Source organism: Poecile atricapillus, chromosome Z, assembly GCF_030490865.1.
Source record: "Poecile atricapillus isolate bPoeAtr1 chromosome Z, bPoeAtr1.hap1, whole genome shotgun sequence".
NCBI lineage: Eukaryota > Metazoa > Chordata > Aves > Passeriformes > Paridae > Poecile > Poecile atricapillus.
In genome coordinates, this window is record NC_081289.1 from 135,359,968 (window position 1) to 135,372,361 (window position 12,394).

Consider the following 12,394-nt stretch of genomic DNA (forward strand, 5'->3'; position numbering starts at 1 on the left):
CTCCTGCTCTGTGTCTGGGGAAGGTGCAGTCCCTCAGTAGATCATCATGTGTCCCTCTCTGTTTTGTGTTCAGTGCTCTGTGAATTGCAGCGGAGGCTTCAAGACCCGAGACGTTCACTGCATTGATGTTCGGGAAAAGCGGCTGCTCAGGCCTTTCCATTGCCAGCTACTCGGCTATAAACCACAGTTCAACACTAGTTGTAACGCAGAACCTTGCTTGCAATGGCATGTGGAGTCCTGGAGTGAGGTACTGTTCTTTAAAAGAAGCTTTGTGAATCAGCAGTTTCCCTTCAGGTAACAGCAGCTGTTGGAAGCCGTGCTCTCAGGTAAAATTCTGCTCCAAGGAAGACACACAGCCTGTGAGCTCTTGTGTATGGCTGCAGCAAAAATTAGCACAGGTGTTCATAAGGCTTCACAGAATCATTCTTAGGATTGTGTGTGATTTACAGCTGGAGCTGTAAATTACCATATCCTGAAAGGGAGAAGCAGATGGCCTGGAAGAAAATGTGTTCCAGCTATCCTATTGGATCAGTAAATGTGGTTCATTTATATGAATCCTTTTTGCTGCTGTTTTAATGTTGCCTTCTCATTATTGCAAATTTAGAGTTTTCCTTTACACTTTTGGACTGAAATTTTATGGAGCAAAGGCTTACCCTAGACATAATATAAATCTGACTTTTGGGTCCCTTTGTAATATAAATCTGTGCCAACAAACTCAGAGGCATCCAGGCACATGTTTATGTCAGCTAAAGTACGTGGCCTGATTATATTTTAGGATTTAACTCCACTGAAAGCAGCTCTGGAGAAAGTGTCTTGATGTTTGCAGCCCTGTATACCTAGTGCTTTGGGATTTTAAGGGAGGTGATCACATTTTCTTTACAGGGTACCAGCAAATCACACCTGGAGGAGACCAGGGTATGCTGTCAGCACAATAAGCAGGGGGTGGAAAAATAAAAATAGCCAAATGATTGCATTTGATTGCCACTTAAAATAATTTATAAAAACAGTAGTCCAACCCTAGCAGTTGTCCTCATGCTAAGGACACTAGATAGAAATGGATTGAAAAGGTTCATTTATCACATGTCATATATATTGTTCTGTCCATACAATTCCTTGTAGGACAGTAGCAATACATTATTCAAAGTATATTTGATACCTTATTTCATATCAGAATATGAAATACTTTGTGTATTTCAAGCAGACCCTACTACAGACTTAGTGAAAAAATAGGAAGAAATCAGTGGCTAAGTAATTCTAGAATGTAGACAGAAGAATGTTTAAAAAATAACCTGGGTCACTATCTTTGCATGACACTTTTACTACCAAAGAGTTCAGTTGTTGTATGGATTGAATTTTAATGTCCCCAACCAATTCATAAAAATGAGATGCTGCATTTTATGAACTTGTTCTTTCTTCATTTAATATTACAGATTAATCTTGCAGACATATGACTTCTAATTCTTGTTAGAGATGCTACTGGTGTTGGTGATGCTGATGAGCAGCTCTGTGCTGCCTGTTCTGTGTAGCCACTTCTATTCTGCCCTTTAGTCCTTCCAGTATTATGTGCCAGGAGCAGATTTTCCCCAGGTGTCATATTTTCCTCAGTCTCCTTCCAAGCACATGCAATAAGTGTCTCAGTGCAGAACTTTTCTTCATGCCTGGACTTCAGGACTTTATATGCCGGCTAGCCTGTACATCTTTCTAAACCCATGGGCCTATGACCCTGGGTTCTTGTTATCTGTGGCCCCACATTTCTGAATGAACATATCCAGCCATCTTTGTGATCTGTTTCTGGTTTCTCATCCTTTCCTGGCTCTCTCTGACTGTGCCCCTCTTTTGCCAGTGTTCGAGGACGTGCGGTGGCGGCCAGCAGGAGCGGCACATCTCCTGCCCACGGGAAGGGCACTGTGACTGGACCCAAAGACCTGACACCACTGCGTCGTGTAACAGGCAGCCTTGCACACAGTGGATTCACCAGGCCTGGAGCCCGGTAGGATTCAGTTTATTTCTGCTTTACTTTTTGTCATGAGTTGGCCATATTTGGTCATATTGTCCACTTGTCTCTGAACATCAGTGCCTGTGGCAAGTAGAGTTTTTTATGCACAGCTGAAGCTGCAAGAGAAGAACTTCTGAAAACATTACTGTACATTTGTTTCATAGCCAGCCCATGTTCCTTCAGGTGACGGATACTGTAGCTTCTACTTTTTGTTGCTTTATTAGATGTCATTGGAAGTCTGGGATTTTTTATCTTGTCTAAGAACAAAGGACTTTTACCAGTAACATCCTTCCACTGCATGTTTGAAATTTTCCACTGTTTGAAGCTATTGAGGGGATTGGGTGATCCTCAAAACAACTTTGGGGAATATTGTACTTGCCTAACGCAAAGAGAAATTCTGAATTTTGACCAATTGTCTCCTACTTAGTACCTGGAAATCTTATTGACAAATATGAGGTATATCTTTGGGGAACCTTCCAGTATCTGCTATACATATTTATCTATAAGGAAACTAGTATATCTAATAAACCTTTCTCTCCAGTTTCCTTAATAAACATTGCATACATTACAAGTGCTCCTCACAGCAGAATGGGATACTTAAGGAATGCTAAAAGCAGGAGCCACAAATCAGGAAACACTGGAATGTCATTTAAGACAGAAAATTCAATTAGTTGCTTTTGACACAGGCCATTAGATGGGGCATGACTATTATGTAATGTAGAGTTAGTGTAACACATATGGAAGTGAACCGCATAAAATTAGCAACAGATTACCAAACATTATACCAACTGTTTTACTTTTTAATCCCTTATTGATGTATTCATTAATAATTTTACTTTATAAAAATACTTTAAACATCAATATAAATTTTTGCAAGAATACTTAAGGTATTTCAGTGTACCTCATGCCAACACTATTGTGCTTCATGTACAGAGATACACATTAGAGAGGGGATCATTTGCAGAAAAATGGCAGAGGTTCCACTCCTGTCTTCATCTCTTGTACTTCATTAGCTGACATTCTCTATCTGCTGAATTCTTTATCTCATTTATCTGCTGGCACTATTTATCTGTACAGAAAAAAAAATTAAAAGTAATCAGGATTCTCAGATGCTCTGGGAAGTCACAAGAGTTAAGTACATTTACAGAATGGTACAGGAAGATATTTAAAAAGTGTTTGCATTTTATGGCCTTCTGTGTGCTGCCAGAACAAGCAGCTGGCAGTTCTTTTGTGATCATAAACAAAGGGTAACTTCTGTTTAAAAGCCAGGAAAGAAACAAAACCTTTTGGGGCTTTCTAAAAAATCTTAGCTTGGTCATTTATAGACCTAACATTACAATTGGTTGTTCATGTTTAACTTAGATATTAAAAAACACAGGAAGCAAAAACTGTCCTAATTTGTATGAATTTGGTTTATGAGTCTCTTATATTTTGAACTGACACTGCAAAGTAATCCTTTTCCTCCTCTGTAGAAAACAGTCGTCTACCCCTATTTACACATTCCAAGATGCTGTATTTATACTATTTACCCTCTACTGTATCCTGCCAAATGTGACCACAGTGCACCATGGGGGTGTCTGGATGGAGTGTACAGTACACAGAGTACTGTAATGCCATTTCTTCTGGATCATGTGGCAGTTTTAGCTTCCTGTCACATCACAGCTCAAATATTGCCATATTACAAAATTTCCATGCAAAAAAAAAATTTATGTATGTTAAAATTTTTCAGTGTTCCATTTCTTGTGGAGGGGGAATTCAGCAAAGAACTGTGGAATGCATGAATACAGAAACTAATGAAACTGAAGATGATAGTATGTGCATGGATAAACCCAAGCCCACAAAACATCAGAAATGTAATCTGCAAGACTGCAGGAAAAATACAGGTAGAGTAATACATCTGCATGGAACAGTTTTCTCTGTTTGTGCTGAGATTCTGCAAAAAGTGAGAGCTGACTCAATCTATCAACTTCTTCTGAGTAGTGTGGGCTCAGTAATTACAGGTCACCGTGGTCTGCTACTGCTCAGCTGCTCTGTTGGCAGAACCACACTGTTGTCTCTTCCAGCACTTCTGGCCTTGTGCTGCCATAGTGGGCAGTGCATCCTCTGAGTATGCATCCCTAATTTATGATGGCACAGCTAAATTAGTAGGTCTGCTTGTGTTGGCCTGTTTTAGGTAACTTGTGCTGCATTGAGGGCTGTGGAAGGACACACAGTGAGTCCAAACAGATGCCATTTCTTAAGATAGATCCCTCTGTGGAAGCTGTAAGTTCTGGACTGGAAGTGCAAGCAAGAAAATTCTAACAGATACTGTAAAAAAAAGCCAGTGTCCCACTGGGTGTGATTGTCCAAAATCAAGAGGTGGAGAGAAGTACTCTTGTGAGTACTTGTGAGAGTGTCCTGTACCTTCAAAGGAGACCAGCTGTGTACATGGTGTATAGCCCAAAAAAAGAGGCATCAGGGGAAGGGGGAAGCTTATGCACATCTTTATGTGCAGTCTGTGTACTGCTGTATCCAGCAGGTCCCCTCTAAGAGCAGCAATGGCTCACAGTTCTAGAAAAACTTCCAAAGTTTTAGAAAAAGTTGTAGAAAAATTTTCAGAAGCCTTTTGGAGCATGATCTTCCCTATTAGTCAGTGCTAAGGGTCTAATCTGACAGTGAGACAATGGTTTGAATCCTGAGGGTAGTGCAGATCTGACATGCTCTTGAGAGGGATGCATCAGTCCTGCTGCTTTTCAAAGAGTTTTAGCACATGTTTTGCCCTGGAGTGGATTGGTCTGCTTATTTCCTGTCCCTCCCATGTTCACAAGACAGAGTCAGATATATACTGCCCACACATATTAGTAATAGTTCCTTCTGTGAATAAAAGCTCAAGCAGCCTGTAAAACATAAGAAATTCCCTGCTGGGTAAGCATTGGTCTGTGCAGCCCACCCTTATGTCTCCAATAATGGCATTAAAAAATGCTGCTTAGTAAGAATGCAGGAGGTTGGTGTTTTCCTGAGATTCATTTCCGTGATAGTCCTCCAGCATTCCCAACTGACATATATTAGGACTATTAAGAGTTCTCCATGAAGTTTGTATTTAAACTTCCATTAATATGTTGCAAACCATTTTTGATGCTGTGATGCTGTCTGCTTCCACCCTCTCCTGTGGCAGCAAGTTCACAGAATCATGGAATTGTCAAGGTTGGAAGAGACCTTCAGGACCATCCAGTTCAACCACGCACCCAGCAGTGCCCCTGTAACCCCTGAACCATTAAAGCACATCATCCAGTGCCAGATCCAGACACCTCTTGTACACCTCCAGGGATGGTGACTCCACCACCTCCCCAAGCAGCCTATTCAATGCCTGATCACCCTGACAGTGAAAAAATTTTTTCTAAAGCTATTCTGAACCTCCCCTGTCTCAGCTTAAGGCCATTCCTCTCGTCCCCTCACTGTAGGTGTGGCAAGACAGGCTGACCCCCACCTCACTACAAACTCCTTTCAGGTAGCTGTACAGGCCTGTAATCCCCTGGATCATCCTTCTGACCCTCCTGTAGATGGGCATTAAATTTGCTAGTTTCCAGTCAGCTGGAAGGTTGATCAGGACTGCTGGTAGGTGACTGAGAACGGTTTGTCAAGTTTTCTCACACCGGTTTCCTCATTACTCTGGGACGAGTCTCATCTGGAGCTGTAGACTTGTGAGTGTCTCAATTGGCAAAGCATGTCCCTAACCACCTCCTCCTGAATTATGGAAGCTTTGTTCTGCTGCCCATCCCTAACTTCCAGCTCTGGGGGCTGGATATCCTGAGGACAGCTATTCTAGGGGTTCACAGCTTGGTGTGAAAAAAAACCTGCTTTCATCTGTTTTAAACTACCTTTATACAAGTTTTCAACGAGTTTCTCCAATTGTAGTGTTGAGGGATTTGCTGGAGAACAGCCTTGCTAATATACCATCTTCCTTCTTTTGCACACCTTGTCTTCCCACAGCTGAGGACCTTCAATTTCTGATACCTGTTTAATCTGGCCCATCTCAGTTCATTGGAGCTTCCACAGGCTTATCAGACAGCTGCAGTCCCTGCCATACTCTGATGCTGCAGGAATTAAAGCATAGCCAAGCTGAACATGCATGTGCATTGTCTGTGCTCTCCTGCCTGCCCTGACTGGCTCTGCAGCACTCTGCCAGCCCATGCTGCTTGTCTTAGGGACAGTTACAAGAATGCAAAAGTACCAAGCTGAAATCATTGTTGCCAGACTTTCTCTGGCAGTCCTTATCAGCAGAAAAGTCAAAGAAGAAAACATAGATTAGCTGTATCTGGCACAAAAGTAGACTCACTGAACAGTCATGAGTGCTGTGTTTTCCATAACAGAAGGTCTTGTGTTCACTAAAATATCCAAAATTTCAGAGGAAGGTCAAGCTGACCCATAACACAGGGAAGAGAAAGCCACCATAAAAAAGACCCATAATAGACACGACTGGCAAAAATAAAAATTCTAGAAATACAGGGAGTGTGTCAGCAAATTACAGATAATTCTTTTCATCTTCTTCCCCACAGGGCTGCCCTGCAGCAAAGACCAGCTGTCAGTTCACTTCTGCCAGAGGCTGAAAGGCATTGGCAAGTGCTTGCTGCCGTCAATACAGACTCAGTGCTGCTTCACGTGTAGTCAGCCCCGAATTCGAAGCAAAGCAAGACATGGAGATCAGCGAGGCTTCAAACAGCAAAATTACACTAAGTCTAGGAAAAAACCACCTCAAAACCAAGGAAACAACAACCAAGCAGCTTGGCATTAGCTGTTTCTTTTCTTGTTTCCTTGAATAGAGCTTCTGTTTACAGGTGTTGTGTTCCTTACATTTTTCTGAACCATCCAGCATAAATGGAAATCTGTGATCAAAACTGGGAAAATACATTGCCTAGGGTTATCAGTCGTAATTTACTGCTTCAGTTTTTTCTCTGTAATAGTCCTAAAATTGTAACATGATTTTCCATGTACCAGCAGCTAGTACTTTTTAGGCATGCATAGGCACTAGAAACAGGCCTGCAAGAATTTTCTGATTTTTTGTAATGAGTGCTTAACTTGTTCTTCCAGCTCTTTTCCAAAACCTACTTGAAATACCAGCCCTGCTTATTCAAGAGTGCTTAGTGAAGGTGGCCCTTGAGGCAACAGACATACCTGTGCCATGGGCCAGTTCTCTTAATGCTCACTTGCCTTTCTTTTTTAGGAATAAAGGTGAACTGGCAGTTTTTCTCTAAATTCATTGCTCACTTCATAAACTTAAAAGCAGAGTTTTGTAAAAACTGCTTGTGATAGGCAGGATGAATTGAAATACTGTTTTTTTCAGGAAGAAAAAAAATCTTAGCTCAGTACTTGATTGAATCTCTAAAGGATACCTCAGCCATAACCTGTTCTTGACAGTTTTCTTCTGCTACAAATGTCTTGCTATAAATTGAAAACCCCATAACATATGGGATGTTAAGTTCCCAAATATGTTTTAAGCAGCATTTCTTGGTAGCACAAAAGCCAAGTTATTTGCATCTACCACCTTAATAGTCATAAAATCATTTAGGTTGGAAAAGACCTTTAAGATCAACAAGTCCAACCTCTAAGCCAGTGCTGCCAAGTCCACCACTAAACCACACCCCTAAGTGCCATATCTACTCATCTTTTTTACACATTTAGGGGAGGAAACAGCAATATCTTTTAGACACTTTTATACATTCCATCTGATAGAATAATTTCAGTATAAAGGAAAATTGGGTTTTGCAGATCTTTTGCTAGACAGACAGTATTCTTAATTATCATCCATAGTTCCTCTCCATTTAAAATCAACTATTCAAGGCCATTTGAGATTAGATAAGACAACCGAGTCAAAACTATGTCCAGTCTCTATAGCTGCAGGTATTCAGACACAAATGGTACATGTCAGCAGGGCACAAAAAGCTGTCTGGAAATTGATGGAGCATAGTGGTTGTACCAGCTTATTCTGCAACAAAAATTTAACCTCAACACTTACCCTTTGGAAAGGGTGGTGTTCTCCCTCTCTTGACTTCTCACTTCCACCAGTTTTATGTCAGTGGTCAGCTCCATTTAGTTCAAGAATGTTACAGATACTGAACAGAGGAATCAGGAAGCTTCACTGTAATGGTTTCCACTTTTTACAGCACAAAGAGTAAAGGGGTCACATAGTGAGAAAGCAAAAGACTTCTAAGCTGATGTAGGTAAGGAGAATTGGAAGTTGGGTCTTTTGCATTTAGAAACCGGAATATTTCTGTTCTTTGACAAATGAAAAAGGAAGGAGCAATGAGGTAGCCCAGATAAACAGTTTTCCTAATTTCATGTTAACTTACGTGATAAAATTCAAATTTACAGACCTTGTCTGCATGTACAGATATGGCATGCATGCATTTCAGGTGGAAATGTCTCATGCTACATTTTCAAATCAATTTTACACCATTACAATAAAGGCCAGCTAGCAACTGGAAACTCTGTAATTCACACAGATATTCAGTGATAGAGCTATTGTTTCATCCAGTATCTCCCAAGAGAGCATAAACCCACATTCACAAGAGCACTCTACCACCTCAGTTACAGCGGATTTTTCCCGCAGTGTAAATCCATAATCACAGTGGAGCTGAGGGCTGCTGGAACAGTAATCTGAGGCCCAGAATAGTATCTGCATAGCTCAGGCCTCAGGCATAAGGGCACCACTAGCCAAATAGCGTGTCTGTTTTTGCTAGTGAAGAAATTGCCAAAACAAACTTCAGGGAACCAAGACTGGACCCTTTGAACAAAGCTGGGTATTTTGAAGAGAGCTGGACGAGAGAAGACATTTAGATTCCTTTGGAATTCAGTAGGATTTGGACACCTTCGTTCTTCTGGCTTTTTTGAAAAATCTCAGATTTTCACCCTACTTACCTTACTTCTTCAGACTGTAGTACAGGTAAATGCGCGTTTTATGTAGTATATGGTGAGACACATGGTCATGAATCCAAGTGTCACTGTGGTTACAGAACTATGACTAGCAGTAGCTTTTTTTTCTGGACAGGCCTTTATGAAAGTTAATAGAAGTGTTTCAGCCTGGCTATAATGTATTAACCTAATGATGGCCACGAGTTGAATTATCATTTTTCAAAGGTTTGTGTCCTTTGGCTAAGGACTTACTTCTTCACTTGAAGTCTCTGGGAGTTCAAAATATGCAGCATGGTAAGGTTAGATTTATTAACCTCTGTGATGGCAATATAACCCCAGTTTTAGGTGCTGATGAAACAAAATCCACTGTTTAAAATGTGGTGCTAGGTTAACAGACATGGGGATGACTTGCAGTGGTGCACGTGTGTGTATGCACACACTCTTACAATAGTCTGTGTCTGTGGTGTTGCTGGCCAATGCCAGACATGATGCTTTTAATTTTCACAGTTTGCTTCTCTCCTTCTGGGGACCCTTTGAGCAATAGAAATCTGGGCGGTTCTTACTCCTCTGGGCACAGAAATACTGAATCATGTGCAGGAGTAGAAGTGTCCCGCCTGATTCAGGAAGAATTTGGCCAGGGCCTGGGCTCGGGCTGCATGGTGTAGACCAGTTCCCTGACAGCCAAACAACCTGGACTGGTGGGCAGTGCAGGTGCTCCTCACATTCCCAGAAGAATTCCATAGGATTTGGGCAGGACAGAGTTCTGTGTCAGATTACTCTGTGTAGAGGTACCTGCATAACACTTTATCCAGAGGTCAGCAAAAGGAGGCCACCAGGTACATGGGCTAATGAGAAAAGAGCTGACTGAGTGGATATGGTGCAGGTTGGAGGAAAATACCTGGAAGAGTTTTCCTTTCCAGTGCTCCTTAGGGCTAGTATAGAGTTAAACCAATTCTGCCTTCATTGTTTTCTTCAGGGAGCTTTATTTCATTTGAAATGAATAAAAAGTGAATAAATGATATTATGGACATTAGTCAGAATAATCTTTCTACCCAGGGAAATACAGTCATTACTGTTTCTCAGCTTAAAACTTTAGGGAAAATACTGTGACAACAGGAACCTTTTTAACAGAGCAGTGCCACTGCTATTATGACACAACTGTTCTTAAGTAAAGGTGGATTTATAATCTGAACCCAGATGGTCATTAGTCTCAAAACTGAATTGAATACTAACTGCAGAGGTGTTTTAATATTGTATTATTGTATTAGCCCAAGACACATCAGCTTCAACAGATTGCTCAGGAAAAAATGTGTACTTGTCACATTCACAGCTTGTTCTAACATTTCAAGGTTTAAAAAGCAAACTATGATGACATATTTGTTTCAAGCTTCAATAAATGGCATTGCATATGTTTGATGTCTCTGGTATTTTGTGCTTCCAGCGCAAGAAGATTTGTACAGTGAAATTTCCAGGAAAAAATCCAGAAGTTTTAAAAATATTTTTTATATGCCAGGGATCCCCATCACTGAGTTGTTTTGGTGCTTGATACTCCAGCATAAAAGAGATCATTAAAATGGGTGAGGGGAAAAAGTAGAAGAAGAGGACATGGTGCTAAGTAGAAATATACACTAAAAGGCTTCATTACTTCCTGTGAAATAGAGGAAATCTTACCACTTCTAGTCTAAGCAGGTATGTCTTAATTTATTGGCAGCAAGTGTGTGTGTTGTGTCTGTTGAAGGGTTATATATGGTATTATCATGCCCCTTGCCCCCCACCCTGAGTCTTCTCACCACCAGTGCTGCTGGTGCTTATGCCCAGAAACTTGATCAGAGCAGCCCTGATCCTTTCATGCTGCCCAGGAGCACAGTTAGGCTTGGGCAGAGAGCACCATCAGCTCTTGCTCTGTCCCCAGACTCCACCCCGTGCATCCTTGGGTGGGCTCAGCCTCACAACACCCCATGGAAGCCACAGGAAGTTTGTCTGTCTCACTTTACAAAGTCCAGCCCACAGGGGCAGCACCCTGCACAGGTGCACTAAGGGAGAGGATTGAACTGATCTGAGAAGTGAGTGGAAGCTCCCGCTACTTTGCCAATCCCATTAGGCATTTCTGGATGACCCACTGCTCAACACAGCTTGGAGCAGATCCTGTGCTTGCTGCACTGCGTGGCACAGCTTGCAGCACCCCCTTGGCTTAGCCAAGCATGTTACCAATGGATGTGGGAGTTTAGATAAGTCCTTGCCTTTTGCACAAGCCTCTGGCAGCAGGCAGTAGCTTTATTGAGGTGGCCAACACCCCAAAACCCATGCTCATTTGCAAGTTCTTTATTAATTGCTGATTCAGTCTATTACAGAATGAATTATTTATTTAATAGTCAGAAAGCTAACAGACATAAGACTTAAATGAATGCTACACAGGAACAAGGACAAAAAAAGACTACTAGTAGGTAAATACAGCATGAGGTTAAAGATACCTATTAATGTTACAGATAGTGTAGAAATAATATAACTTAGGATTCAATATCTCTTACTATCCAATTGTTGGTGGAGTGCACATGGAGATCCTTTCCCTGAGTCCCCAGGGAAGCAACCACAGAACCTCCAGGGAAAGGTCTTCAACACTTTGAGGGTGTGTGTGTGTATGTAGAAGGTTTCTGCCTTGGTGATAACTCATGTGTCTTTTACAGTTTGTAAAACAAGAGTCAGTCAAGAATATTTATTTTATCTCTTCCCACAACTTCTCCCCAGACTAAGAGGTTGATCCTTAGCTGAGGCCTGTGCGCTTTTGGCACCAGAGATGCCCCCTTGCTGAGCCTTTCAGCCCAAATTATCTCTTTATGACCTATCTGTGATAGGAGCGGGGGTAGATGTCCTGCCACAAGCACCCACCAAAGGAACTGCCTGTTGGCTGCCAACATCAGCTGAAAATTAAAACTGTGGTGACAGGATGAGGTAAGAGAAAGTGATTTCAGGTGGGGTGTTCCAGACAGAGGTACTTGATACAGCAGAACTGATAGTTTAATCTTGTGGATATAGAAACACAATATGTTGCAGACTTAAGAGGGAGAAATTTCAGCTCTGCTTAATGTCCTATCCTTGTTTTCAGAGGGTTCTCATATTCCCTGGAGAACAGGAGTTGGTGCCAGACCCCTTTCCCTTCCTTGGACTGGCTGATCCGACTGTTTTTCAGAATGATGACTAATAAGAAACATGGATTATTGCTGCTGCCCAGGACTGCAGCCTCCCTAGCCCTTATTCTGTCAGCAAAATACGGGGAGCCCACATGAGGATACCACTTATTTCTGTCACTGATTGATCCCAACCTCCTCTTAGTGAACAAATGCAGATACCTCCAGCACACTCACAGGAACAAAACCTGGGACGTGTCAACCAAGGAGTAGAAGTTTCTCCTACAGATGCAGTGATTACCTGTATTAGTAGGTACTATTTAACCAGGTCTTACCCAGCAGTAAGACACAGGGAATGAGAAATAAACACAGGACCCTCAGAGTG

At 41.7% G+C, this 12,394-nt stretch overlaps 1 protein-coding gene across 1 annotated transcript in view; it reads left to right on the forward strand.

Moving 5' to 3' along the window:
* Nucleotides 1-10,293, forward strand: part of ADAMTS12 (ADAM metallopeptidase with thrombospondin type 1 motif 12) — a 166,183-nt gene extending 155,890 nt beyond the window's left edge. Inside the window, exons 22-25 of the mRNA XM_058827536.1 lie at nt 74-247; nt 1,844-1,990; nt 3,726-3,879; nt 6,532-10,293. Coding sequence (XP_058683519.1) covers nt 74-247; nt 1,844-1,990; nt 3,726-3,879; nt 6,532-6,767 — 711 coding nt within the window. The 3' untranslated portion in view covers nt 6,768-10,293. The remainder of the gene's footprint in view (nt 1-73; nt 248-1,843; nt 1,991-3,725; nt 3,880-6,531) is intronic.
* Nucleotides 10,294-12,394: the final 2,101 nt, after the last annotated feature.